Below are 27,584 nucleotides of genomic sequence, written 5' to 3' on the forward strand. Positions count from 1 at the left end.
TGTGCTGGTCGAGGTGCATACAACGCGGTGGATGACTTGATGAAAAGTGTCGCTTTGGAGAAGCATGAGTCGATCAGTCAGCTTCAAGGTTGGACAGAATATGTACTTACCGCTGGTTTCTTTTGTTATTAGGAATAGCAATTTACTTTGATGTCATGGTCTCTTACGAATCAAGTCATCAATGTCAATAATTGCATATGAAACAAAAGAAGAATATCAAAGGCTGATGATCATGCTACTACTAGATTTCCAATATGCTCTTGTATGATCAAACGTACATCCCCTCAGACCCGAGAACCCTTCCAAGTGGCCATTGCCTCATAGGTCGTTCCATTGACAGTACTTCTAGGTTATCTACCAGCAACAGATCAAGCACTGGAATCCCTCTTCATCTGCTTCAACTCCTCCACCACCCTGTCCACCCCCACCCCTCCTTCAACCCTCTCAGGACAATCTCCTGCTCACTCTCCGGCGCCATCCCACTCGGAGCCGGCGGCCTCCTATCCAGATTCGTGGGAAACGGATACCCATCCGCAACAGCCATCACCAGGGCCTCAAGCTCCGCATCCAGCCGTCCCCCGCCGCCTCCCACCGCCGCACCATATCCCGCCAACACCTCTCCACAATCGGCACCGTATCAATGCTCTCCATCGTCTTCCCAAACGCACAACTAATCTGCAACAGGTTCGCCTTACGCTGGAAACCCCCGCCCGGCCGCCCTTCCTCGGGAGCCATCTCATTCGCCCCGCCGCATGGAACACCGCCGGGTTGAAAAACACCCCGTCCCCCAGCTCCAGCGGCAGCGCGACGTAGTTCTCCCGGAAATACGCCCGGAACTCCTCCCCCCGCCACGCGAGGTACCCGGCTCAAAGCACTGGCTGAAGGGGAGGAAGCGAGTGGGCCCACTGCGCGCCGGCATGTCGCTGTGCGCGACGGCCCCCTGCAGCGTGAGATACTGCGAGGCGAGGTGCAGGGTGCGCGGGAAGCGGGCGGTGGCGGCGGCGTCCTGGAAGCCGAGGTGGTAGTCGCGGTGGGATTCCTGGGCGGCGCCGCCGGGGTTGACGATGTTGACTTGGGCTGTGATGCGGTAGGCTGGGCCGAGCCAGGACTCGGCGATGAGGCGCAGCCAGGGGTTGGAGTAGTAGGCTACAAAAGAGCCGGGGTCGAGGACGGCGTGCTTGCTGAAGGAGTTCCAGATGCGGTCGTTTTTGCCGCCGGCGGCGAAGTGGTCGCCTTTCTTTGTTGCGGTCAGGCGCTCTTGGGCGATGATGCGGGTGAAGGCCTCGGTGGTAGCTGTTAGGGTTGGGCCGTGGCGGGTTGGGTGGTACATGCCTTTAAGCACGACGATGCCGGGGCCGGCGTTGAGGGCGTGGTGCCATTCGTTTTGGAGATTGGTGGTGAGTTCCCCGTTGAGGTGGTCAAGAGTGGTTACATCGTAGATGGGGATGTTCTTCTCAACGCTTGAGGATAAAGGGTAAGAGGCTTTGTCGGTGGTCTGGCTGCATATCTCTTTGAAGTCTTCGATTCGGGGAGTCGTGTCGAAGAGTCGACTGATGGCTGAATGATTTCCGTTCATCCTGAAGTGTTGTGGCAATGTCTCGACAGGTAGTCCGAGTGCACAGCACTGCGCGACGTTGTCGAACTGTTTAAATAATCTCTGTCTCCGTTCTGAATTCCGAGGATCGAATCATGATGCAGAAGAACTGCGGGGAACAGATGGAGCTGGGACTCCACAGATGATGACGACTCTCACGATGTGCTCTGGTGCGTATACTGATGAACATGAATCAGGCGGAATTCGACCTCCGCATCTTACCTTGCATGTTGATCATATACTCCTGAGTAAGGTTCGCCTCATTCGCTAGTCGTCTAATCAAATACATGTCAATATCATCCATTTAGGCTCAATTCGATGCACGGTGGATGGTTCTACATGGAAACCAATTTCCGACATTCACCACTGGACGTACATCCTCATGAGCTCCTAATTCTTCATGAACCATATTATTACAGATGTACAGGGACTTTGCAGATGCCTAACCCGAGAAACGAGATTCACAGCAGGGTATGAGTTCAACATTGCGATGCCACCGTGCCAAATCACGTCCTTTCCCATATCGCAAAATTTGAGACAGCAACTTGAAAATTGAGACATTACCCCCACCCCCCGAGAGTTACTATGAAAGAGAAGCGACGAAGACATCACTAGGAATCAATACACAAGAGAAGAAAGCTGCCGTACCGGCATGAGCGTCGCTAATATCATGGCCAAACCAAACCCAGCCTGGGCAAAAGTCTATGCTGACGACCCGAATTTGCACCTGAACGGAGAACCAGAAGAAGAAAATGCTATCCATCAGATTAAACGTCATCTCATCAATATGCGTCGCGTTCATGCATTCATCATGACCACTCCGACGCCCGAGGCTGGAGTGGCATCTGTCGGGATCCGCTCGTCTGCTCCCTTTGGCTCGCTCAGTATGAGTTGATTCTCTGACATCGTTTCCACTAGGGAACTGGGCCGATCAGCTACGGTAAAGAGAACCTTGAGGAGCACCTTTTGGTTCCAAGAACCGTCTGCCGTATCGTCCACCCGATGTCTGGTATGGATCATCAAGGTCCGAACCAGATCCCGGATATAGGCATCGGTGGATTCGTCTTGAAGCTTATCGAGACCATCAATCACGCAGACCAGCAGTGGTGGTGCATAGTGCAAAAGCGCATCGATAAGCGAGAGGACCGTTTTCCACGAGCCAAAGGTGCCATTCAAGCATGTAAAACGCTCCACGCACAAATCACAGGCCTCGTGGCTCTCCACAACCGGGGGAGGTAATCGATTAGTTGCCGTATCAGACTGTAAGCGAGGGCAATAAGACCTTGTTGGAACAAAGTCAAACCATCTGTAGACTGAGTCGGGAGGGAGCAAAAGTGGGAAATGACCGGAAGTCGTGCCTGTCGAGCAAAAGTGGCGAAACAAGCAGAGAAAAGGGCAACGGTGTTGGGAAAGGTGGTGGGTGGAGATCCGCCCACAGCGAGCATCTGCGAATGAGTGTTTGTCGCCCACTGTTGTAAGGATTGTAGCACACTATCTTCAGCGATAACATCCACGCCAGATTCGAAGTCGGCCACTTGGTCGCTAGCTTTGAAGAAGTCCTGGAGATGCCGGGAAGAGAACTGAAGATCGGTTCGGGTGTACTTGCGTTTCGGGCCGCGAGACCAATTAAATCGTGAATCGTCTTCAATAAAAATATATTAGCTTTATCTAAGAAAGTTTCAGCAATGATACATACCCAAGTCGCGCGTCGCAACCGTCGTCCAGCATGTAATACTACTGTGTTGTTGGCTGACCGGGCGGAGACTTTGACTGGCACAGTCCAGCAACTGTGAGAGCAGGACATCTCTCTTGGCAGCCATTTGGGCACGCGCGGACGCATCATGCTGGATTTCCCAAATCAACTGACGAGTGAGAGCGTTCTGTGCGGCGAACCGACGATCCGATTTTTGCAAGCCGATCTGCTTCAGTCGAGCCTGTTCCCACAAGAACAGATCGGGTAATTGAAATATGCTGTTTTCCCCCACGCCGTCCACCGTATCAAGATCCATCTCGTCGGTGAGCATGCGGCTGATATCTTTGGCACACTGTCGAATACTGCGTAGCAAATGCTCGAAATCCAGATAAGGGTCCAGACTAGGACTGTTCAGCAACCGACACTTGGCCTTTCTGATGTACCAATCCATAAACTCTCCGAGCAAGAGGAAGATGAGAGCGTAGAAGTTTGCAATAGATAGGACCAGGTCTCTGTTCGATGAGAGATCATGGTCTCCCACTGGAAGGCGAACGAAATCATTGATCTGAAGCAGGATTGCGAGAAGACCTTCAATGACTCTGGGGTAATCGGCAGAAGCCTATTGCATCCCGTTGATCAGTCACTCTTACTCAAAGAAACGAGAAAGTTTGGTACAAAAACCTTACTTTGATGACTGACTGCAAGACACCGTGGAATAGAGCAATGTAAGCTTCGTTTCTAGGAAGGGCCGACAGCAGCACTAAATGCAGATGGACAGACGAGATGAACTGATCACAGAGTGCCATGGAACGGTTAAACACGTGCTGGCGTGGGGTAGACATCCAGACATTCTGCACATTGCCTATCATGGCCGAGACATCGCGGAACTCTTGAAGGCATTCGTCGAAGCCGACCTGATCTTGCTGCGGCAGATGTTCGTGGAATTTTTTCCAGGTCTGAGCCAATTCATTGCATTCAATGTCGAGTTTTGCAATTACGGGGTCCCTGAGGGCCAGTGGATTAGAAATTCGGCTCTGGAATGTTGCAAGGCGATATGATGATGATGACAACCGTCCAGCCGACGTGGTGTCCAACATGTGAAGGAGGGATGTGAGGAAACTTACGAAGAAAAATGTCTCTTCTCAAATCGTTTCTCCCACAGATTGATAGCCATTTGATTGTTTTGAGGAGACTGGGAAGCCTCAGAAACGGACGAAACAGCTAGAGATGTCATACTGATGCAGAATCACCGGATTGAGATGGCGACTCCGAGCTGTTGGATGTCCGAAAAGGAAGACGAGGGGACGGTCTCGTCGAGGAGAGCGAAGTGTTCATGTCAGAAGCCAAAGAATCAATCAAGTGAATGCGTTGTCAACTGTTCTGTCGCCGAGCCATCAAACGGCTTGGGGTTTATGACTCTGTAAGTCTTGTTCCGGAACGTTCTGCTATATTATGGTGGTTTGTCGGGGTTGCCTAAGGTACTATGATTATGATGGTTGAGGATCACCAGTAAGAATCTTGATTATCTATGGCAATCGCATGTTGTGCACTTTTTTGCAACGGAACGACCCGCCAAGCAGATGATTGAGACCTCTCTTCCTAAGTTGCTGGGGTCAAAAGGTCGGACAAGGAGGGGACTGATAGGTAAATAGGTACTCCGTAAGTAGTCACTCAGTAGGTAGAAAAGGGAAAAGGGAAAAGAGGAGAGAGAAAGAGGGAATAATAATGGAGAGAAAATACAGCATCACCAAGAAAAGAGTACCTAAGAGTACGAGACATGAAGTTTTGAATTTTAGTTCCTTTTTCCTCTTATTTTTCCTTTTCTTTTCTTTTTTGCTTTTGCCCGCCTAATTCCTTTTTCTGTTCAAGTGAAACTTCCTTTCAAGATCACTTTAATGCAAGCAACAATAACAATTATGCCTATGGGAGTATTAAGGTACTGAACCTACGGCCACAAGGAGGATAAGCCATCCTCTGGGTCGATTCAAGGCCTCGACTCTAGGCCAAACAGAGAAATCCACCTCCTCAGGCTCTCAGCAGGGAACCTCCACGCCTCTGGACCACCATCAGCCAATCAAGGGAGCTGCTGACACGGGCAATGGGCGTGTGGATGGTCGAGGCCTCGAATAGAAGCGGGGACAGGCAGCGGATAAGTTAATCCAGGCCTTCTTAGCCTATGGGACGCGCCGCTGCTAAATTTGGTCTTTCAGTGTGTTGTGATGGGTCATGGCTGGTGCTGCCTCATCCGGTGTCATCTTTTACAGCAGAGGTATCCTGGTCGTTGGTATCGATCCTGACGAACTTTCCGTTCTGGATACTAGGTAACCATGAAGTGATCGATTTTTGATGTCGCTGTTAGACTACATCTATAACTACGTATATATAAGGGTTTGTTTTCGTCGTCAGAGAGTCCGCGGAGAAAAATACTCACAATGCCCCTCCGTTATTTCAGAATGTCAAAGAAACATCCAGATATGTACTGCCACTTCCTCTTTGGTCAAGTTAGATGGACATGTTTTGACTTCTCCTTCTTTACCCCTATCTTCTAGCTCCATTCTTGGAATGATTGGCATACCAGAATTTCCTTTAGAGTTTGGCACCGAAAGGTCTATCTATCTACTGTCTGGCATCTGACACTGTCACCAGCCAAATCAGGGCTGCAAGAAATGGCTCATTCAATTAGGGCTATCGCTCATCAAGACAGACCAAGCCTAAGGTAGGTCAAAGACAGTCTTACTGCCGGTCACTGTCAGATGGCCCAATCCATCGAACCCCGTGAGCCACAGTTACTTCTTTGTTCGATGTGCATTGTCGCTTGGACATCCCCGAGTCAGATCTCATCCGGTTTTCCACGGTCGGTATCTGGGTTGTAGGTACTAGGTGCTCAGGTAGTCATCCGTCTGCCACATTCCTGCTGCGCTTCCTCAGAATCTGTACGCAATCCCCGCGGATCAACAGGAATGTGCAATGACACCTCCATGGGCCAACCAATGCAACCATTGATCTGTTCAACAGAATTGAGAGGATGGCATTGTGCTTGGATTTAAGTTTGATAGCGACCTTGGCGCATCAAGCACCCACAGACGATGGCTCGTAAGCCCACCAGACGGAGGCTCTTGTCACTTCAGACGTCTGCTTTCTGTTGCCACGCATAATCCCAGACGGCGCGACTGGCCATCCAGATCATTGTGCTTCACTCTTTTCTTTTTCAGGTTTGGAGCACACGGACCAAGTGTTGCCGTCAAAGAGATGCGATCCGTCTCGTTCCACCAATCACCAATGACTGCAGTGGAGCCACAGGGCTATCTGCTTCTTAGCATGTTGATCGGATAGAACCGCCAGGAGTTTGCGGGTCAAATCATCAAATGTATCATTCTGGGGCATAGGATTGGAATCCCCGAATATACAGGATTACTTACTATCGACGTGAGTTTGCGCAAGACATCTGAATTATAGATTGTTCCATCTCAAGATCCCAAATCAAAATCAACCGCGCCCTAGTACCTTACCTAGTCTAGGCTCTCGCATTGGATACATGGATCCAATATCTTCCCCTGATAGTGACTGCCAGACATGTCAACTCTATGCAGATGCTTCATTTGCCATATGCATGGACATGCATGGTGGCTTTGGAAACTTGCTTTCAAGATCGATTTATCTGCCTAGTCTCGCCAAGATGAAGACGAGTGTGTCGATCGCTGCTATCCCGAGATCTTTCCATTGGTCAAGTCGCTCAGCAGTCCTGTCGTCTGCATGAGCTATAGATTGAGACACCAATGTCTTTCGCTAAGAAGCTATACCAACACACCGCAATTTCGTTCACCGCGCTCAGCTTTCTGGGTGTGCATTCGCAATCTCTGTCGACCAAGCTCAAAATATCCTGAGGCACCCGTCTATGAGTTTGTCTAGCGTCAGGTGTAGGTATCTCAGGTCGGTACTGCATGCGTCGCAATCACACTGCATACACAGTCCAGGACATGAGTAACCAAGCTCGTAAGTCGAGATAGCATTCCCTTCTTAGTGCAGCCAAGGAAACATACTGGGACTCCATCAGGAGAAGAATACGAAGCCTGGAGTCGGAAGTCTGGACTAGCCGCATTAGTCTAGGTCCTAGGGGCCAGGAAATTCATTCAAGATGCAGTGTAATCCATGGCATTTGAGACGGTGGGATATTTGTCATTGCTGCCATTGTTTTCAGGCACATCATGATGAAGTTGGACCTGATCGCATATTGACGGTCTCATTGTCCCTGACGTTGTAAGAATGGAGAATAGATTCTGGAGCGAAGCGTAACATATATGTATGCGAAAGATGGACTCAAATAACATGGTCGATAAGGTAGTAAGCCCAGTAGGTCCATATAAGTCCAGTTCGGATTTAGCGTGTCCATAGCATCATTACTACGGAGACGAAGTGCTCTATTCGAGAGTTTGAGTCATTTCAGTCTCTTCGCTACCAGCGGTAAGGCGCTTGAGCCCGCTGGAGGCCGGACAATCCTCACCGGGCGCGCAAACAGAGTCGGTATCTCGGTGATGGCTATCCGACAGCAAGTTTACACAGCTAAGTGCAACATCAACAGATAACATTAGGCAGAGGTGATGCTGATAGCCTATGACATAAGCGGCCTAGGACTCTTCTCGACCGAATATGATTACGAAGCTACCTCCAGCCTACTTCTACGATAAGTAGTGCAGAACGATATGATAAGGATTGGTCAAGTACTTGGTCCGATTCCGGAGACGACCATGGATAGTCGGAGAATCACCGGAGATTTGCGAGGTAGAAGCATGATGATCCATCGACCGTATGTACTGATGATATCAGCATGACCGAGATCTTTGCAAGAAACTCTTCGAATGCGCTGCATTGAGTTAAGTGTAAAAGCAAGCTGAGAAAACGGTTTAAGTAAAGGAGAATGAAGGTGGAATTATGGGATGGTCAACAATAAGCATCATGTGGTTTGCTTCAACGTCAATCGTCAATGTTAATGACAATGTAATTATTAATTAAATCCATGTGACGGAGAACAGTCTCCATGGTTGAGATCTACTCTTCTTCAATGGCCAGCAAATCCAGAGCCGAGTTATATCCAGCGATGATGCAATGATTCCATGGCTGCTGATGATCAGATGCTTTTCATCATCTTGCCGACTTGCTGCTACCAGTACAATATGCCGACTTGGCTCGCCAGTTAGCAGTCGACTGACCACAACGACTGGCATTAATTGCCATCTCGGCGGAGTATCGGAATATCTTCTTCGCCCTTATTGGGAAATCAAAAGGGCGATGCTAGATAGGTAATTTACCTTGGAACCTGAAGGATGAAGTCTAATAAGATCATCATCAACTGCAATAATGATTCATCTTTCCTGCGCCTACGCCAGCGCGGTCCCGTCATCCCATGGATCGACATTAGCAAGCCCCGCACCGGAGAGATCATCGAAATGATTGGATTCAGAAGACAGCCAGGACACCTGCCTTTTTCGTGTTTGGATGCGAGAGCATCCAAGTACTCTGCGTACTAGGTAGTCGTGGCTAGATTGTTGAACAGTAGAATCCTGCCGAGGAACGACAATATCCTCAAGAGTGGCTGAGAAGTCAAAAAGCATCGCTGTGCATTATCCATCGGATCTATTGGGAGCACAGCCCCTAGAAAGACGGCTGGATAAGATCGCATGCGATGCTGAGGATGATCCTTTTATCTTAGCTTCGATGGCTGGTCTTGTCCTTCTTTGTCTCCCCCAGGATTTGGAAGTACTGTCAGAATAATATTCGGTACCTAACGAAATCTTGTAACTCATTCAATCCTGGCCTCAAAAAGTCATTATGAAGGGTCGGATACTGTACCTACAATAGTTAGCGTCCTTCTGCTCCTGTATAATATTAGCACTCTTCAACCTTCCTTCAATATCCTCCTGGATCCTTACTGCCATCCTCAATCTATCCATTATTTCATAGCTGCGACCATCTTATGGTCTGGCCTACTTTTGGGACCCTCGCAACAGAGCCAAGGATGGATGCATAGCCCCCTCTCATCTCACACTTAAAACCCTAGAGGGGGATCCTTTTCCGATCGTGCCGGAAAGGCTGGGAATACTCGCTGATCGACAGTTGCTGTCCATCAGCATCGTCACATTTTGGCCAGCACAAGACATAAATCATCAAATAAGTACCTAAGTGTTTGACCTGCACATCTCACGCTAGTCAACCGCTGGCTGTCAATCACTTGTGAGGGCCCACTCCTGTTGTGCCCCATTGACAAGCTGATTGATGCTTGAAAGTGAAACTGAAGACTGGTACTGGGAGGTGTTAGATAGTCAGATCCGCCCCGTTGTCGCTACAGCGTCGGGTTTCAAGCGCTCTTCTTCCCCAATTGCTCCCTTCCTTTTTACCTTTTCTGATTTTCTCGGCTTCTTATTTCCCATATTCAATCCAATCCTTCCCGCCCCGCCATTACCACCCTTTTCTATGTCGAATGGTCGTGCATTATTTATTTGAAATAATTCGGCTATCCCTTCGGTCGCCTGCATTAGAATTTGTAGTCGCCGTTGGTAAGGGATCAACCCCGCCGTGGAAAGAGGCTGTTCCATCATTGATAGTCGTTTTACCTTCCTGTTTTCCTCTTATTTCTTTTCTCCTTTTTCCTTTTTTATCTGGCCCTCTTTTTTTCGGGTGCTTTTCGCGTTGTGGATTACTGCACGGAGTACAGGATCCGTGACTAATGATATTCTGTGCACCCCCATAGTTGACTGCCCTCCGCTGTTTCCGTAAGCCTCGTCACCGTGGGGAAATCCCCCATCGATCCGGGCTGATCCTTTTCAATAATGGAGCCCAGACAAATACCCTCTGTGTTTCCTTCTTCCTTTTTCTCTTTCTCTTCGTCCTTTTTCTGTTTATTATCTTCCTTGCTCTCTCCTCCACCGTTCGAGCGACAGGGTCTTCGGCTGGCTGTACCGTATTGCCGTCGAATAGCTCTGCAGATCTGTCGTTCACCAACCAGAAGAGGTTCCATTTGCAGAGCGATCAATACACCGTTCCGTCGCACGCTATTGTCGCACCTCTGACCCAACATTTGATCAATTTAAACGGTACTGACCTTCAGGTGAGATATATCTTCGGAGATAGAAGTCACATGGGACTAATGATATCATAGAGGTTCAATGTCACTGGGAATCCTGTGGATGTTGGCGCATACAACTCGCTCAGTTTGAATACAGGTGATATTGCCTTTGTCAGCTGTGACACGTCTCTGTACCCAGGCAATTTGGATGCCAGTGCAACGGTATCAAATCTTCTTACAGCGCAAGAGAAGGCATCCGCGGTTCTTCTGTACAGCAATTCTGCTTCCCATTGCAACTATACCGTGAACAACGACGCTGCCGGCCAATATACCAACGTTTTCACCCTTTTGAACTCAGCATTTGCCGAATCGCTTCGGGTTCAAGTCAGTAAGCAGAACGGGAACGGCTCTCTCAGCATTGTCTACAACATGTCCTTCGTAGGGACAGTCACCCCGTCGACCCAGGACGGGTCAACGGACAGCCCCAATACTGGTGCGTTTCTCTCTTTCCGCGAAGCTAGTGTCCTCCTAACCAACTGAAATCTAGCCATGATCATCCTGTACAGCATCACTGGCATTATTACTGCGCTTTTCTTAGCGATCATTATTACCGGGGCCGTCCGAGCCCATCGTCATCCGGAACGCTATGGCCCCCGGTACACGGCGGGGCGGCCTCGACAAAGTCGAGCGCGAGGGATAGCAAGGGCGATGCTGGATACGATTCCCATCGTCAAATTTGGGGATAGTTCTGACCCCAAGACAGACCCCGTCAAGGGTGATGTGGAGATGTCTCTCGGGACCGAGGAGGAAGGGGTCATTGAGCGTCGAGAGGCACCCGCTGCCGATGGATCTCCTCCATCTGTGACCGGTGGCCAGCGGAATGATGAAACCGAAACCGCCAAGGCTGAAAACGACTCCGAACGGCGAGGCACAACGACGCCCGCGACAGATACGGAATCGCCGAACGAACATCCAAACTTTTCTTGTCCAATTTGCACGGATGACTTCATCAAGGGTCAGGACCTCCGCGTGTTACCCTGCAACCATCAATTTCACCCTGAATGTATCGATCCTTGGCTGGTCAACGTGTCTGGCACTTGTCCATTATGGTATGTTGTATGTCATGATCGCTCATATATGAAAGCTAACATGTCATTAGCCGGATCGACCTCAATCCGCCACAGGCTGAGGAAGAACACGAGCAGGGAGAGGGTGGCAACAACAACAACAACAACAACAACAACAACAACAACAACAACAACAACAACAATACATCTCAAGACAACGCGACTGCACCAGCAGCAGATGCTACTTCAAGTCGTCAACATCGCCGGATATCTTCCTATCTGCACGGCACCTTGAACGCCCGCCGGATGCGCGATGCTACCGTGGAGGAAAGGCTTGCTGCGCTCCGAAGCGTACGGGAGGAAGCCAGCCGGGACGCTAGCAACGAAGAGGCAGAGCGTCGACGCAATCGACTGACGGCACGGTTACGCGAGCGATTCCGTATACGAACACGCACACATGGGGTCGAAGCTACGGCGCAATCATAGATTCGCTGCGGACATTGTCGCCCGCGATGCGACTTGAATGCCAACTGATCGATTTCGATGTGCAATCGCACATACCGCCTCAGTATAGAAGACTTTCATTCATCTACGATTTATTCTTCTGTGTTATATTTCGATTTTGAATTGGGGTACCATGAGGGCAAGGTGTGGCTTCCGTCCGCCGATATTTGTTGGATACAGCTCCCTTCTCACTTTTCGTCTGGATGATTGATGAGTATATGGTCATGGTTATGGTTACGGTTATGGTTCGGAAATGGGTGATACAGGGCGTTTTTGGGAGATTGGAGTCTTGGTTTCAGCGGCCTCAAAAAGATCTTTTGCATTTGGCATGATTTCACTTCTTTATGCATATATGTACGTGACTCAAGAATGAATGCATACATACCATCTGTGTTAGTATCATTCCGCCTCGAAGGGTTCCGGAATCCGGCGACGGCTTCGACAGAATTTCCTCATTCGGAAATAGGCCACCCCGTGGGGAAAATGGACGGGGACGGTGGATTCATGGCGGGCCACAAATCCACGATGCTGCTGATTTCTTCTTTGCTTGCGTTGTGATTCGGCATGAGGGCCGAACTCTGCAGTCATAAGGCAGGGGTCTGTATTTGCCTCCATTCATTTTGAGTGGACTGACCGATTAGCTACATTTGAAAATTCTACGCAATTGCCGCCGCCCGAATACCGAATTTCCCGACGATTTCACACATACCCCGGAAAAAGAATGCATGTACTATTACTCCGTAGAATCACAAACACTACCTAAGGAAAATACTGTGTACGTAGTGGTACCTACTAGGAACCGCGGAGTGGATGACGGGCCAGAACCGAAATTTAATCGCGCATCTACCTCTGGTTCTATCTAACTGTTTGAGATTGATCGGGGAAACTCCGCCGGGTCCCTGACTTTGTTTTTTGCCAGCTGGAGCAAAATCTTACGAATTACGGGGAGGTCGGTTAATTATGGTCGCAGGTATGATGATGAACACATTTTGCCTTATTAACTCGCCGGACTCTGCATTCTGGCGTTCAGGAATCAACAAGAATAATAGGTTATCTTCTGGTCAAGAAGTCAGGATTATGATTAGAGAGGGCTACACCTGTATGGTTGTTAAATATTGTTAATTGTTATCATGTGCTCTTTACAGTAGATAACTACCAAGGAAACAATGGAGATGCTGATGCTGACTCTATAGCCTCGGTGGTTGGTTGGCCGAACATGACGCATGCGACCAATATCAATCAGGGTCGAAAAGATTCTCCGTCCCTACAAAGTACCTCGACAGCTCCTGAGTAAACCATCTGGGGGATTAAGAGCATAATACTTGAATCGCTTTAATAGAGACTGTAGCATGTGATGTCGTCATGCCATTGTGTTGTAGTCGGCATCGGGGCAGACAAGTTCCTCGGCTCGCCGTCAGGAGAAAAAACCACGCTTCAAGTCGGGTGAACTTGGGTCGAATGATTCTCTTACATAAATAGCGAAAGGAGGGAGAATGCGTACCTTTCTAATGGACTGATTATTTTGTTTTGGCCAGGTTCTTAAGTCGTCAGAGTATTATTGACTCAGGATCAAGATTGATACTATTCCCATCCCCAATATTACCCTTTTCAGACATAAAAAGATACCCCTCACTGGGACTGGATTTCCCCTCATCGACTTATCTTGCTCTCGGTCTACATTATCTTCAATATATCGCATTCCCTGACTATCATATTATTAAGGACGCGTGAAATAACTCCGTCGGGATTTATCTGCTTCTTTCTTGGGCCTGTCAGACTTATCAGTTGACCGGATCGCTCCGCCCGGTGAACGCAAGCAGAATTCCCAGTGGTATGACTATTGTGACTGGAGAATGAGCAATCTCCAAAAATAAACCCCAGTCATAGCTGAGTTTGTTTCGAGAGAGCGAAAAACAGAAGATCCAGAACAGGAAAAATTCCCGCATTTTGTGTTTCTATTACTCATACCCAATTATTTACCCGTCATTTAATTCTCATCTGCATCCGGCGGCCATGTCTTCCCCGCGTCTATCCACTCCTCCTACAACTACTACAACTACTACCTCCTCTCCATCCTCCTCTCTGTCCTCCTCATCATCCTCCATCGCTCGAAATCGTCTCGCCTCCCTTTCCTCACAAATCATGGGTTCCTCAAGCCCGTCCGTCTTCTCCACGGCCGTTGTGCCCGCCGCTCCAGAAGATCCTCTCTTCAGTCTGGCTCAGGCTTTCCGTCAGGATCCCTCCGACAAAAAGGTCGATCTTGTCATTGGCGCCTACAGAGACAATAACGCAAAGCCTTGGATTCTTCCTGTAGTAAAAAAGGTGATTCACCATCCCCGTAACAGCATTCTGATGAAAGAGACCGTGACTGACTGATTGATTTGATCCAGGCCGACGAGGCGATCCGCAAGGACCCCGACCTCAACCATGAATATCTCCCCATCAAAGGTCTTCCAGATTTCACCTCGGCCGCTCAAAAGCTCATAGTCGGTGCGGATAGTGCAGCCATTCGCGAAAAACGTGTATGTTGACCCGCGCTCACTCCCTTGGAACGCCTTGCGACCATAGTCGGATATGGGATAGCTAATCGGCGGGCTGATAACAGGTCTGCACACTGCAAGCCATTTCAGGAACGGGTGCATTGCACCTGGGCGCATTGTTCCTGGCCAAATTCCACCCCGTACCCCCCAAGGTCTACCTCTCCAGCCCCACCTGGGCCAACCATCACCAGATCTTCACCAACGTCGGCCTCAAGCTCGCCAACTACCCCTACTTCTCCGCCAAAACCAAAAGTCTCGACTTCGACGGCATGCTCGGTGCCCTGCGCGAAGCTCCGCCCGGCTCCATCATCGTTCTGCACGCCTGCGCCCACAATCCCACCGGCGTGGACCTGACCCAGGACCAGTGGAAGCAGGTCGCGGTCGTCCTGCGCGAGCGCCAGCACTTCCCCTTCTTCGACACAGCGTATCAGGGCTTCGCGTCCGGCGATCTCTCCCGTGACTCGTGGGCGATCCGCTACTTCGTCGATGAGGGCTTCGAGCTCTGCATCGCCCAGTCCTTCGCCAAGAACTTTGGTCTGTACGGTCAGCGCGCCGGCGCCTTCCACTTCGTTTCGGCCCCGGCCCGACGCTTCAGCCGCCAACGCCCACATCGCCTCCCAGCTAGCCATCCTGCAGCGCTCGGAGATTTCTAACCCGCCCGCGTACGGCGCGCGCATCGCCAGCCGCATCCTCAATGATCCCCAGCTTTTTGCCGAGTGGGAGGAGGACCTCCGGACGATGAGCGGCCGTATCGCGGAGATGCGCAAGGGTCTGCGGGAGCGCCTCGAGGCAAAGGGCACCCCCGGCAACTGGGAACACATCACCAGTCAAATCGGCATGTTCAGTTTCACCGGGTTGACCGAAGAGCAGGTCAAGATCCTCAGAGAAAAGTGGCACGTGTACATGGTAAGTGTTTCTCCTTTTATAGCTCCGCAGGCAGCGGCGCCCGCTAGACACCGCAATTTCTGGGGTTCTCCACCCACTCCTCGGACCACAGCCACGGCAGTTGCAGCCCCTTAAACGGGCTACACAATTAGCTCCACCTCCCCTTTGACTGCGAGACGACAAGCTAATAATTTTTATTCTCTAGACCAAGAACGGCCGTATCTCTATGGCGGGCCTCAACACACATAACATTGACTACTTCGCCGAAGCGGTCGACAGCGTCGTCCGGGAGACCTCATAATCGCTTCGCTTCGCTTCTGCTCATTTCTTCGCCAGATATCCGTCCCCCGTCATGACTCGTCCGCATCTCTTATCCATTCTAATTACCCCCTTCGCATCTTCGGATGGAATGTGTTTTCTTTTTTACTCTGCATGGCCCGTCGGATTGAACCGTTACTCTACTCGCATATGTAGATCGCCCTGAGCGAGGGTTTTCCTGAATGAACTCATTCTGAACCACACGTATTATCAATGATGCATCTGATTAGAATGGTATCGTAGTAATATGTATGTCCAGTAATGCCATGCCAGCCAGCCAGTTTAAAAAATCAAATCCCACACCACAAGCCACGTACACAGTCCCACCGTCCCCCAAAACACCGCCTGCGCCGTACTCCGCCGCTGCGTCGCGCGCTTCAGCTCCTTGTTCCCCTGTCCAATGTTCGTTGTCGTCGTCGAAGCATCCATGACCAGCTGCTCGATGTGCTCCTCCTGCGTCGACAGATGCGACACCAGCGTCTGCTGGAGGGAGGAGATCTCCAGGAGCGATTTCTCAGCATTCCTGCACAAACACCATTAGCATCTCGCCCAAATTTACTCCCACCAGAGTGTAAGATAAGAGTGGAACATAAATATGGACGTACTGCACTTTACTCAACGCATCCTCATACTGCCTTAGCATGAGATCATTCTCCTCGGCAAACAACTGCAATTGCTCAGGCGACAGCTCCGCCTCGATGGCCGCCGTCTCGGTCTCGCTCAGCGTCGCTCCACGCAAGTGCGGGTCCGCGATTGTCGGCCCCGAGCCAGGGCCAGACACAGACACAGCTACAGGAACAGAGGCAGGGACAGACCGAACCCCGCCCGCCTCACTCTTATACAGCACGCTCTTCTCCTTCTCGCGGACGCGCTCGATGCGCTTCTCGACCATATCGCGCTGCGCCTCGGCCGCGCGCTCGAGCCCCCGCCGCAGGAACCAGAGGATGCTCTCGCGGACGGTGCGGAGGGTTCGGGCGCGCTCTTCATCGGCGATCTGCTCGGGGGATTTGTTCTCGGAGGGAGTGTTTGCGAGGGCGCTGGCGCCGGCGGCCCAGCGGAGGAGGGCGGACGGGGCGCGGTGTTTCTTGCGGAGGAGGCCGGATTCGGTTTCCTGGCGGAGGGATTCGGCGGTGGAGAGGTTGGCGATGGAGGTGGAGAGGTCGCGGAGGAGGAGGGCGGTGGAGGAGTCGATGGAGTCGCGTTCGGTGTCGGTGAGGGGTTTGCTTTGGGGGTGCTGGTGCTGGCCGGGGTAGAGGTGGTTGGGCTGGTGCGGAGGGAGGTGGTGGTGCGGGGTGGACGGTTGGGTTGTGGAGAGGTAGGAGTGGCGGATGGATTGGAGGTAGAGGAGGAGAGAGTGGATGTGAGAGTTCTACTGCGTGTTAGTATCTGTTCGAACATTTGAGGGCGGGGACACGCTGACTATTCGGTATGCTTCTTTGAGGAACTCGTCGGCTGTTGCGATGGACGGGGGACGAGGCTCCCCCTTAGGGATTGTGCTATTTGCATGTCTGTCCTTGAGGAGTTGATTGATGTCTGAGGTAATGTCGGTCATTTCGAAATAATCCCTCAGTAACCGATTTCACGGAGATTGTGATGAGCTGTGGCTGGAGAGAAGTAACAAAAGATGAAGCCTCGCTGTCAACAATCAACGTCACTGCGCAGTGGGTCTCTATCGCTGTCCGCACTCCCGTGATCCGACGTGCCCTAGTCTTTAGCTAAGATACTGTCAAGTTATCGCATTACATCCTACAACAATTGGTGTGACAAATGTACTCGGAGTACGCTGCATATCAGCTATCACTGGGTATCCATATAAATACATAATATCATCCCGCTCGTACGAATCATCAAAGGGTATAAATCATGCAACATAGAAAATCAGCACTGACAGCACCAAGAATGCAACAGCAGAGCCTGGCTCTCTGCTCATCTCTAGCCAGAGAATTCTCCTAAAAAACACCTTCAGAACTATATCATTGGTCTTTCTTCAACCCATATCTAAAACCAGTCAGTTACGGGTCGTTTCACAAATGCGTTGGATCGGACTCACCTCCATCTTGCCCATCTCGCTGCCCTCCTTCCGAGCTGCCTCAGTGGCCGAACTCAGTAGGAGTTCCAAATCTTCCTGATCCACCATCGTAATCATGTCGCCTTCATCCTGCATTCGGATTCGTAGAAGCGAGCGGAAGCCGAACTTCTCCCGGATCTTGGCTTCGAACTCGCTGTACTCCAACGTGGGCCCGATCATGATATACCGGGTATCTTCGAAAGCATGAACTTTGATCCGGAATCTGCGGACATCAGGCCTGCGTGAATCGGCTCGCCTTGACTCTCGGATCGGCGATCTAGTTCGTCGCTGCGAACTGCCGGGCGACTCGTAGATGCCGCGGGCACCATGCGCACCACACATATCGCCCACGTATTCCTCTTCTTCGTCAATGTAACGTTGCTGCTGAGGAGGTACGCCTCTTCGTCCGCTACTGGCCATAGATCGTGGGCTTGTGTACACTCCGCATGCGTCCTCACCGTAGCCATTCCGAGGGACTGATGCAGAACTTGTTTCGCTGGTTCCTCTCCTGTGGCCTCCTGTCTCCCGAGGAGGAAGATATCTGTCGGCCTCTGGACCATTGAGCCCCCGTGGATAATGTCGGCTGGGTGGCCCACGGGGTTCAGAGGCCGTACGAGTTGTCCCAATCCGTGGCTTGTCAGAAGCGGGCATGTCTGCGCTACTCCTCCCATTGGGCTGAGAACCCGGTCGATCGAGGTTGAGCCGAGGAGGCCGCGCCGCTCGAACGGAACCTGGTCTACCGTTGGCGCCCACGCTACCACCTGAAGGGCTCTTTGTGATAGACTTGTCACCTTCTGGAGGTGGTGTAGGTGGGAACAACGTGCGGTTCAGCGGTGGTTCCGACTGCTGACGACTTCGTCCCGACAGATTCTTTTGCACCAGGTTCGTGGCAGCGAACGAGATGCTCTCGGCGGGTCGGTCATCGAACGCTGATTGAGTTCGTATCAAATCCGTAGGTTGGTGTCCATTCCGCGCGTTGCCTTGCGATGACGCTGCAATCAGTCTCGCCTTGCCTAAATAGTCCTTTGTTTTGAGATTTTTGACTTTGGCCTCGTTGGGTCGATAGACTACTCCAACGGGAATCGAGAACACCGTGTAACCCTGCTTCGGTCAGCAACCACTCAACATTTGAGGCACGATAGGTTGTACCTCTGCCCTCTCCCGAATGGCGTCATCAATAACATCGTGATCCGGAGTGACCTTTTCTTTCGCTGCGTATTCGAGGTCCTGCATGCCTGGACCCATTTGCTGCAGGTAGATGTAGCAGAGTCCCCGATTGAACAAGACCTCACATGAGAAGAGACGGAATTTCAGGCCCAATTGCTCGTAGTCAATGGATGTATTGCCTCGGAGATAGAGAAGGGTGTCGTTGAAATTGGCCAATGCTTCTTCAAAATCACCTAGAAGGAAGTTTGACACGCCTTCTTGGAAATAGGCAATGGCAAGGTACTGGTCAAGACTGACGGCGCGTTGGTAACATTGGACCTAGTTGAACGTTCAGTGGACTGCCATCGAATGCTTTAAATGAATAAACATACGGCTTTTTCATGTTCTCCCAGCGTCGCATAGATGACTCCACAATTGAAGAATATCTTGGAGGTATCCGCAATATGACCAAAGATCCGTATGGCTTCCTCATACTCTTGATTGTCGTAGTGTTCCAGAGCCAACACCCATGTCTCAATTTCCTGCTCTCTGTCAGATTTGCCTTGCGAGATTGAGGGTCACTCATACCTGTTTCAATGACATCCTTCCGTAGAATCAAACTCTATGTCTGCGCCTCTAAATAACGACCAAAGAAGATACAGTTATATCCGACGATATCCCCGTCCCACTCAGCCCCAGGTAGTGTTTCACAAGAGTCGAGACGAGGGAAGCCGGATGATGGTCACCCACACACCGGAGTAGTAAAAGCAGGGTTATGTTATATATGGCGGTCACTGGAAGCCAAGAGGCTGACCAGTTTTTTCTGATATGCGAGATAGTGGGCTGGCGCAGTGAGCAGGGGTATTAATGAGTCCGACGGGATGCACGTAGGAGCTAAAGCTGCGGGGCGGGCAGGGCCTTTGAAGAACCAGGACGAAGCCCTTCTCTCGTGGTGCGGTGGTGGTACTTTGTGGCTTGAGTGCCCAGCAGCTAGATAGCCTGTCTTTTGCAATCCGAAGGTCTGCTATTCTGGACAGAATGCCCAGCCGATCCCGGGAATCTTAATCCCCTCGTGATCCTGGACGAACGATAGGTCGAAAGTTATAATTAGATCATCCGCTGGTCTAAGAGAGCCGAAAGCCCAAAATCTGCTAGTAAGGAATGAGCACAGTATGTCATATGGATTGATCGATCCTTCGGATTGCTGTGCGGTCAAGATGCTTTCAGAGTCTTTTCTATTCTCAAGCACCTGGCCGCTCTGAACGATGACTGATACGAAGTCTTCAAGAGAGATTGGCAGGACAGGATGAGCGACAAGGAGTCGTCATAAAAAAAATAATTAAGCAGGGAGGCAAAAAAAGGGAGAAGCAAGGAACGTTGAGAGATGGGGCCTGCAACAGAAGAAAAGTGGCAAGGATACGAATCAGTCCCAAGAGTCTGTCCACCTTTCTCAACTGAGGAGAAGCCGGCTAGCGTTCTGTACCGAACAGGAATGTCAGAGGCATAAGTCGAGTACTACTAAATCGGAGATGAGCACGGAATTGGGAAACTCTGGAAATTCACGGGAAAGGGGGAAGAATTACCGTCGTTGATCAGAGTGGACAGTTGCCAAGGACGTGACGGAGAAGAGGGATGCAGTTCAATTGATGATTTGATGCTCCTGAATAGCCGTAAGCGCCCACCGTCGAGAAGCATAATCATCCTGGATGGTTGTCATGAGGATTATCCCATCCACTTATATTAGTATATTATTAGCTTTCCCCTGCAGGTGCGTAGCCCGACAGGACGTTGAGGAACGGCTCACGGAGGAATCGGCGACTTGGATGAGGGGAGAAAATGGAATTCCTCCTCATTCAAGGGATCTGATTTGATCGAGAAGTGTGCAACAAGATTCGATAATCACGAAGTAAGTTGAGCAATCAAGGGTGAAGAAAGGCGAACGGGCCCTTGTCCTTGGTGGTCCGAAGGTCTGATTGACGGGCTCCAGCAAAAAGGCCCGTCCCGATCAATGCGGGGCCACCATTTACCATCACATTCGCTCTGCCTTCAAGGGAGTTTCTCTTATTCTCTACTCTTGTCAGGCCATTCTAGGTTAATGGGGTGTAGATATCCATTACTGACATGAAATGAGATGGCAGAATCCTTCAAATCTTCCCGCAGCTAATAAGAAAAATGCTTCCACCAACTCTTCTCATGCTAACACGCCTCCAGCAAATCTACTGGTTTTAGGCTCTCCCGCATCCCCGCCACGGCGCTTGTACAGACAGCCATGAGTGGTTTCGCAAGATACATCTCTTCAAGACTCATTCTGAGCAATAGAGATGGCTTCGGCCCTTATTGCCATGCTAGGAAAACTTCGGTTAGTGACCAACATGATTAGCTCGCTAATGGCGGAGTAATGCACTCACTGACCTTGGGCTGGTACTAGCTGCTTGGGTATCTGGGTATCCTCAATTATTGGTCGAGCTAGAACTCACGATAGTCATGTAAGTGATAGCATGGCAGCCACTAGCTCGATCATTGATGCAAGGACAAGACGCTGCCATCGGTCAGACAGGGATGAACAATGCTACCAATGCAGGAGAATAAGCCAGTGTCCAATGACCATCTCCTGGCGCTTGCTCTAACGACTCCGTCTGTCTATATTTAGGCCTCTGCTGCCATTTCTGCGGAGGTGTTCTGACATGCCGCGTTGTTATCTTGGATCTGATCCGATGGTCAGCTGTTTGGAGACAATGGTCTGTTGTTCTTGTCATGATCAATTCGTGTACTGGCTCGCACTCAAAGTCCGCGAGACACCGCACCAGCGCCAGTGCCAAGTGCCCACTGTACACTCAGTGGAGGTTCGCAATTCAAGTCTCACTGAGAATCTTACAGGTCCAAGCTCTCTTTAGGGCTGCCACTCTTTCTTGAGCGTGGCTGCAGTGCTCATGCAACAAATCATTCTGTTCAATGGACATCATCTCCGCGATAGGTATCATAAATCAATGCAAAGTTTGGAGACATTCTAGACTCCAAAACTCTAGACCATTCCCTGAGAGACCTGTTCCTGGCGCTCTTGCCATACATTCTTTCCCGAACATGAGCAGACAGTCTTGTCGTTATCCCAGACACCCGCACTGCGAGCGATCACACCGACCAATGTATCAGGGTCCTCTCGTTGAAATGGGCCTTCCTGGCTCTTGGATACGACCATACTCCGCCCAATCAGCTCCCAAATGGCCACCGGTCGATCCAAGAAGACATTCCCCCGGCCGTTCTTGTCCACATCCACACTCCCAAACACGCCGCGCGGCTCCTTGGGCGCCTCGGAGCCCATCACCTTAGCCTTCAACGCCTCCCAGATGCCGCCCGTAGATTCTGCGCCTCGCGAGATATCCCCCACTTCCCGGACAGTCGCCCAGTATTTTCCCTGTGCCAGCCCGTTGATTGTCAGATCTACCAGAGTCATGTCCGGGGACACCTGCACCATGCGTGCCAGCCCACGGATCTTATTCGGTACAGTCGTCGAATGCGTCTCTAATATGCAGACGGCAGAACCTGTCGCGCATGACACCACCAGATCAGTACCGCCCTCGCAAGGTCTGTTTCCCTCAACGGAAGTATAACATACCGTTTGATGTGCCGCTTCCGCGTAGAATCGCATCCCGACCAGTAGATTGGATGGCAGTGACTATCGAGCTAGGCGGCGCTGTGCCCTCGATAAAGACGAGCTGATCTTTAAGATTCGCTTCGACCTTCTTGACGCCTGCGTGGGACGAGCATGAATTAGTACACGGTTTCCCGCTAAATGCCTTATCTCGATAAGCACGAACCTTCAACTTTATAAAGTGAGTTGGAAACATCTTTGACACAGCTTTCGCAGGTCATGGGGACCGCGAAGGTGGTCTGTCATCAAATCTGAGTCAGTGATCGATCGCAATGGCACTGTGCAGCCATATCAGCCAAGAAACCAAAACAAACCTGGAACGGTTCAATCATCTCGGTATGGCGTAAAAAGCTCCAGAGAATATATCCTCGCAATTAGAGAAGAAAGAACGAAAGAAATCAATAATCTTAGAAGCTGTATTTAAAGCAGAAGAACATACTCCGTCCCCCTCCGCGAGTTAATAATCATTGCGGGACCAGGCGGGGGCTTTGAATTCGGCGATGGAATTCGGCCCTTCGATCACATTCCCCAAGTTTTGTTATTCCGATAGCGTCACCATCCCAGCTGGGCTGTACCATCTCCTTCCCGAATTCATCTCCCAACCCCAAGCTGATTCAAACGCTCCTCATCAACGGCATTAGTCGAATTAATCAGCAAATATACAGGTTTTGGATCCTCCCAATCCCTCATAGGGGCCATGTCCGCCCCGTCGAAATCGCGCTGGGCCGCCGAAGACCCCGAGGAAGACGCCATCCTCGCACAACGAAAACGCGAAAAGGAAGAGAAGAAACGCGCCAAGGCAGAGAAACAGCGCCAGCTGGAGGAGCAAGCACGGCTCCAGACCGCACAAGCCTCGCTGCAACAGCAAGCAGACGCGCTCAATGGCGACTCGGAAGCTCCGCCCAAGAAGCGTCGCCGGCTGTCGAACGAGCAGCCCCAGGTCTCCGCAGCGTCGGGGTCTGCAGCCAAGGCGCCAGCCGAGCAGACCCGGTCGACACTCCTGCGGTTTCCGGGTCCGGAATGGGGACCCTGTCGGCTTGTGGATAACTTTGAGCGGCTGAATCACATCGAGGAGGGTTCGTATGGGTGGGTGAGTAGGGCGAGGGATATCACGACCGGGGAGGTGGTGGCTCTGAAGAAGCTCAAGATGGAGAATTCGCCGGATGGGTTCCCGGTAACGGGATTACGGGAGATCCAGACGCTGTTGGAAGCTCGCCATACGAATATTGTATATCTCCGCGAGGTCGTCATGGGGACTAAAATGGATGAGTATGCTGGCCCTTCCTACCCTCTACCCCTAGTCTTTCAATACCCCTTCCAGCGTTGGTGTTGTTTCGTCCTGAAAAGTTCAAGATACACCAGTATTAACCAATTCGGGGCTCTGGGCACCTCTATCCCGCCAACAGTGTATTTCTCGTCATGGATTTCCTCGAACATGATCTGAAAACCTTACTCGACGACATGCGCGAACCGTTCCTCCCTTCGGAAACCAAGACCCTCATGCTTCAAATCCTTTCCGGCCTCGAGTTCCTCCACTCCCATTGGATCATGCACCGTGATCTGAAGACCTCAAACCTCCTGATGAACAACCGAGGCGAGATCAAAATTGCCGACTTCGGCATGGCACGGTACTACGGCGATCCACCGCCGAAGCTGACCCAGCTGGTCGTAACGCTCTGGTACCGTTCCCCGGAGCTCCTGCTGGGCGCCGAAAAGTACGGCCCGGAAATCGACATGTGGAGTATTGGGTGCATCTTTGGCGAATTGCTCACCAAAGAACCCTTGCTACAGGGTAAAAATGAAGTCGATCAAGTATCAAAGGTAAAGCATCTGCTTTCCGTTGACTTTTAGGTCCGTTCGCGCTGACAGATAAACCCAGATATTCGCTCTCACGGGCCCCCTACCCAGCAAACGTGGCCTGGTTTCCGCTCCCTTCCTAATGCCAAATCGCTTCGCCTTCCACCTACATCCTCATCGGCGCCGACTGAAAACCCTCCCTTACTTCCCCGCTCAAAGTTCCCCTTTCTCACCAATGCCGGTCTGCGGCTTCTGTCCTCTTTACTGGCATTGAATCCAAGTGCGCGCCCTACTGCTCAGGAGTGTCTCTCACATAAATATTTCCGGGAGGACCCTCGACCAAAGCCAAAGGAGATGTTTCCAACCTTCCCATCCAAGGCAGGGATGGAGAGGCGAAGGCGTCGTGAGACTCCAGAGGCGCCGAAGCGCGGTCAGGAAGCTCCCGCCTTGGACTTTGCCAGTGTATTCGGTGGTCAATCCAGTGGCGATACCGGGGAAACAGGCGCCGGCTTTACCTTACGTCTGGGTTAGCCTTTCATGCTACCAAGTGCTAGGTTTCGAGAGATTTGATCAAGACAAGACCAGCATTCGTGTCTTGGGAACACAGCTGAAGGAGTCTGTTTTCTGATTTCATATGAACAGAAACATCTTAGCGGTAGCCATCTATCAGAAAGAGGCTCTGCATGCAATATTTGTACAAATGAGTGTCATTTCCAATCGGTGCCCATTCAACCCAGCGATCCTTGCCGCAGGCGCTTGAGACATAAGTATACAAGGCGCATTAACAATACAGAGACAATGAAATGGCGCAAGTAACGCACTCCGATTCCACCTTCTTCCGTCGTGCAGTCGTGTAACTTACGTATAACCCCAACATTATGGGAATTGACGTCGTTCCCACATCGGGTAAGTAACAATACACTCATCAGTCGAATCGCTTGCGTTTCGTTCGAGACTCGACAGGTTACTCCGACGCGAAGCGTACGTACCTGGTCCGACAATCTCTGGGATCTCCTGCGTTCTGACTGACATGGTACGGTCGAGTCCCGGACCACTGTAAATTCCACCATCTCTCGCAATTCGGCGTCCTGTTTTTATAGGATTGTCTCCACGATCGGGGGCGATATCACTCGATTTTCCATCGACAAAGAAGAACTCGTCTCTGAAAATCAGTGATGCGAGTGCGTCATCGATCTCAATTGATGACCTGATGAAATCTGAATCCGACGCGCCATCTTCAGTCTGGCTTGGAGAGGGTGGTCTTTGAGCCGCACGCGGGTCAGAACTGTTCTGGATTCCAAGGGAATCAGTGCCGTCCAAAGCGGGCAGCAGGCAGCTGGCAGTTTCCTCTTCCTGCGCACTCGATCTCGCTTCTGATGGTTCCTATGATTTCGTCAATGACGAGCGGGTAACATTAAAATGATACTAACCGTGAAGGATGCACCAGCATGAGTTACCTGCGTCTCTCCTGCATTCGAGGCTCTAGACTGCTGAGGCCCTGTCTCGACTGGTACAATTCTATCCTCGGTATGGTCGGCTGGAGCATGGTGAATTGCCCGAGACATGAGATCGTTTTCTGCAACATCGCTGCAACATAACGTCTGACCACCGCTGCTGCATTCTCTCGACGACGAAAACAATTCAAGCGTTCCCATCATCAATTGGACGGCTGGTATCTGCCGAAACGTTGATTCACGAGAGCTGACAGAGGATGACCTAGACGGGGAACGGCTCGAGACATATACACAAGCCATTGAGTCAGTTGAACCAGAAGCGATGGGTGGTTGAGCGATCTCGTGGCCTCGAGTTGATTCGTTGAGTTCTGGCCCATTTGGATTTACCAACTCTTCAGGACTCAGAGCCGCAGTCGGCTTCTCAGGGTTGATAACTTGCGAATTGGATGAAACACGCGTTGAATCATGGGCCTGCGAGCATAAATCTTTCATACAGTCCTCACTCGGCTGCGAATTTATGGGGCTCTTCTGGGATGCTGCCTTCGATGTTTCTGATGATGCTGTGTGTTCCGTCGTAGCTTCTATTCTGCTAACCTCAATGAGGCTGGCAGATGGCGAATTGGAAGTGGCATGAGTCGAGGTTTGGGCGAGTGTACTTGATCCATCCGGGATGTGGCCGTGGTGCTCAGGCACGGTGACGTGCTCTCGAGGGACCCCACCGTCGTTGCTGTCTTCGACGCACCATCCACCCCTGCTTCTGATGTACCATTGACGCCTCTCTTCTCCTGTGCGGCTAGGGAGTTCCTCAACCCAGTGCCCTCTAAGCCCTCACGGACGGTACAAGGCAACAGCGATGTGGGAGGTACAGTGTTATGGCTGTGATCTTTCAGAGCTTCGCTTGAGGAGGAATGGTTTCGAGCTGTTCGATAGAGACCGGTGCCGAACTCGTGATCGTCTTCTGTGCTCGCGTCCGACACTGACGACGGGAAACGATCAGATGAGCCCTCTGTAGAGTCTCTCGAGGACCAAATACTAGGTATATCACTTCTCCGAGCGTGGCCGCCTGGAAGTGGTCGTCTTTGCATTCCAGAACGAAGGGCCAGCAGACCTGATCGCGCTTTGCGGAGTGACCTTCTCGGCAAATCCTGCATCCAGCTAACTGAATTCTGTGTTCTAGATGCTTGGGATCGGTAGTAATCACTTTGCAGCCACAAAGATGCAGATGCTGCAGGGTTGTGTCGAGGGTCTCGTGGGTTGAAGACGGGATAATGGGTTAATTCCTCACAAGATGTAGGTGGAGTGGCTGGTCTCTCGATCCTAGGATCACCCTGTCAATATGGGCTTCTCTCGCCGTTGTGAAATTGAGACGTACCTATTTCTGCTCCTCAAGGGTGAGCGAAGAGCTAGTGACGAAGACAATGTCTGTTTGGCGATGCTCAGGTCCTCCGAAGTCATCTTCTTGGATATCGATACTAGCAGCGGTTCCTCAGCTCAGTGTGGTCCTTGCGTGCTAGACAAGAAAGAAGACTCGTGTGAGTTCTCCATACGTCAGAGGAGTAGGTTGATTGAGAAGGATACACAATATCTGAAATGAAATCCGGTAAATGCACCAATTATTGAGTGATAGGATGGGATAAACACAAGAAATCACCAACCAGAACCTATAGCTGCAGTGGCGAATGCAGGGTATCAGATAGTTAGAGGTTTTGGCTACCTATGTTAGACAGAAGAAACTGGGGGCTGCAGCTTCCATATTCACTGCAATTAAAAGAATACATTGCGCCTGCTGGAAGAGGAAGTTATGAGGTT

General features: G+C 50.9%; 9 protein-coding genes across 9 annotated transcripts; 3 read left to right on the forward strand and 6 right to left on the reverse strand.

The window, feature by feature from the left end:
- Nucleotides 1-221: 221 nt before the first annotated feature.
- Nucleotides 222-1,757, reverse strand: P174DRAFT_437202 (phytanoyl-CoA dioxygenase family protein). Its single transcript, XM_024826225.1, has 4 exons — nt 907-1,757; nt 762-865; nt 593-735; nt 222-441 (listed from the first exon to the last, which is right to left on the reverse strand). The coding sequence occupies exons 1-4, from the start codon at nt 1,574-1,576 to the stop codon at nt 369-371; spliced, it is 990 nt and encodes a 329-aa protein (XP_024687376.1). The 5' UTR covers nt 1,577-1,757; the 3' UTR covers nt 222-368.
- Nucleotides 1,758-2,392: 635 nt separating this feature from the next.
- P174DRAFT_456437 (uncharacterized protein) lies at nt 2,393-4,384 on the reverse strand (the record flags this gene model as incomplete). Its single annotated transcript, XM_024829431.1, has 4 exons — nt 2,393-2,810; nt 2,888-3,236; nt 3,291-3,906; nt 3,974-4,384. The coding sequence occupies 4 exons, from the start codon at nt 4,382-4,384 to the stop codon at nt 2,393-2,395; spliced, it is 1,794 nt and encodes a 597-aa protein (XP_024687377.1).
- Nucleotides 4,385-10,111: 5,727 nt separating this feature from the next.
- Nucleotides 10,112-11,900, forward strand: P174DRAFT_456438 (RING-H2 finger protein; the record flags this gene model as incomplete). Its single annotated transcript, XM_024829432.1, has 5 exons — nt 10,112-10,178; nt 10,217-10,389; nt 10,441-10,840; nt 10,895-11,463; nt 11,532-11,900. 5 exons carry the CDS (start codon nt 10,112-10,114, stop codon nt 11,898-11,900), a joined length of 1,578 nt encoding a protein of 525 aa, XP_024687378.1.
- A 2,031-nt stretch (nt 11,901-13,931) lies between these two features.
- P174DRAFT_416501 (aspartate aminotransferase) lies at nt 13,932-15,644 on the forward strand (the record flags this gene model as incomplete). Its single annotated transcript, XM_024824509.1, has 5 exons — nt 13,932-14,240; nt 14,309-14,440; nt 14,524-15,001; nt 15,054-15,364; nt 15,549-15,644. 5 exons carry the CDS (start codon nt 13,932-13,934, stop codon nt 15,642-15,644), a joined length of 1,326 nt encoding a protein of 441 aa, XP_024687379.1.
- A 242-nt stretch (nt 15,645-15,886) lies between these two features.
- On the reverse strand, nt 15,887-17,260 carry P174DRAFT_500389 (putative SNARE protein (Ufe1)). Its single transcript, XM_024830967.1, has 3 exons — nt 17,082-17,260; nt 16,267-17,030; nt 15,887-16,184 (listed from the first exon to the last, which is right to left on the reverse strand). Exons 1-3 carry the CDS (start codon nt 17,211-17,213, stop codon nt 15,944-15,946), a joined length of 1,137 nt encoding a protein of 378 aa, XP_024687380.1. The 5' UTR covers nt 17,214-17,260; the 3' UTR covers nt 15,887-15,943.
- A 369-nt stretch (nt 17,261-17,629) lies between these two features.
- On the reverse strand, nt 17,630-19,478 carry P174DRAFT_456441 (putative PB1 domain protein; the record flags this gene model as incomplete). Its single annotated transcript, XM_024829433.1, has 5 exons — nt 17,630-17,659; nt 17,712-18,830; nt 18,879-19,214; nt 19,268-19,420; nt 19,464-19,478. 5 exons carry the CDS (start codon nt 19,476-19,478, stop codon nt 17,630-17,632), a joined length of 1,653 nt encoding a protein of 550 aa, XP_024687381.1.
- Nucleotides 19,479-21,897: 2,419 nt separating this feature from the next.
- On the reverse strand, nt 21,898-22,856 carry P174DRAFT_416504 (copper chaperone CCS1; the record flags this gene model as incomplete). Its single annotated transcript, XM_024824510.1, has 4 exons — nt 21,898-22,415; nt 22,489-22,623; nt 22,691-22,763; nt 22,839-22,856. 4 exons carry the CDS (start codon nt 22,854-22,856, stop codon nt 21,898-21,900), a joined length of 744 nt encoding a protein of 247 aa, XP_024687382.1.
- Nucleotides 22,857-23,221: 365 nt separating this feature from the next.
- On the forward strand, nt 23,222-24,852 carry P174DRAFT_508972 (kinase-like protein; the record flags this gene model as incomplete). The annotated part of the gene is made up of 3 exons (XM_024831509.1): nt 23,222-23,793; nt 23,931-24,345; nt 24,433-24,852. 3 exons carry the CDS (start codon nt 23,222-23,224, stop codon nt 24,850-24,852), a joined length of 1,407 nt encoding a protein of 468 aa, XP_024687383.1.
- On the reverse strand, nt 24,823-27,230 carry P174DRAFT_467876 (uncharacterized protein; the record flags this gene model as incomplete). The annotated part of the gene is made up of 4 exons (XM_024830556.1): nt 24,823-25,704; nt 25,752-26,479; nt 26,518-27,092; nt 27,148-27,230. The coding sequence occupies 4 exons, from the start codon at nt 27,228-27,230 to the stop codon at nt 25,198-25,200; spliced, it is 1,893 nt and encodes a 630-aa protein (XP_024687384.1). The 3' UTR covers nt 24,823-25,197.
- Nucleotides 27,231-27,584: the final 354 nt, after the last annotated feature.

Source organism: Aspergillus novofumigatus, assembly GCF_002847465.1.
Source record: "Aspergillus novofumigatus IBT 16806 chromosome Unknown P174scaffold_1, whole genome shotgun sequence".
In the NCBI taxonomy this organism is placed as follows: domain Eukaryota; kingdom Fungi; phylum Ascomycota; class Eurotiomycetes; order Eurotiales; family Aspergillaceae; genus Aspergillus; species Aspergillus novofumigatus.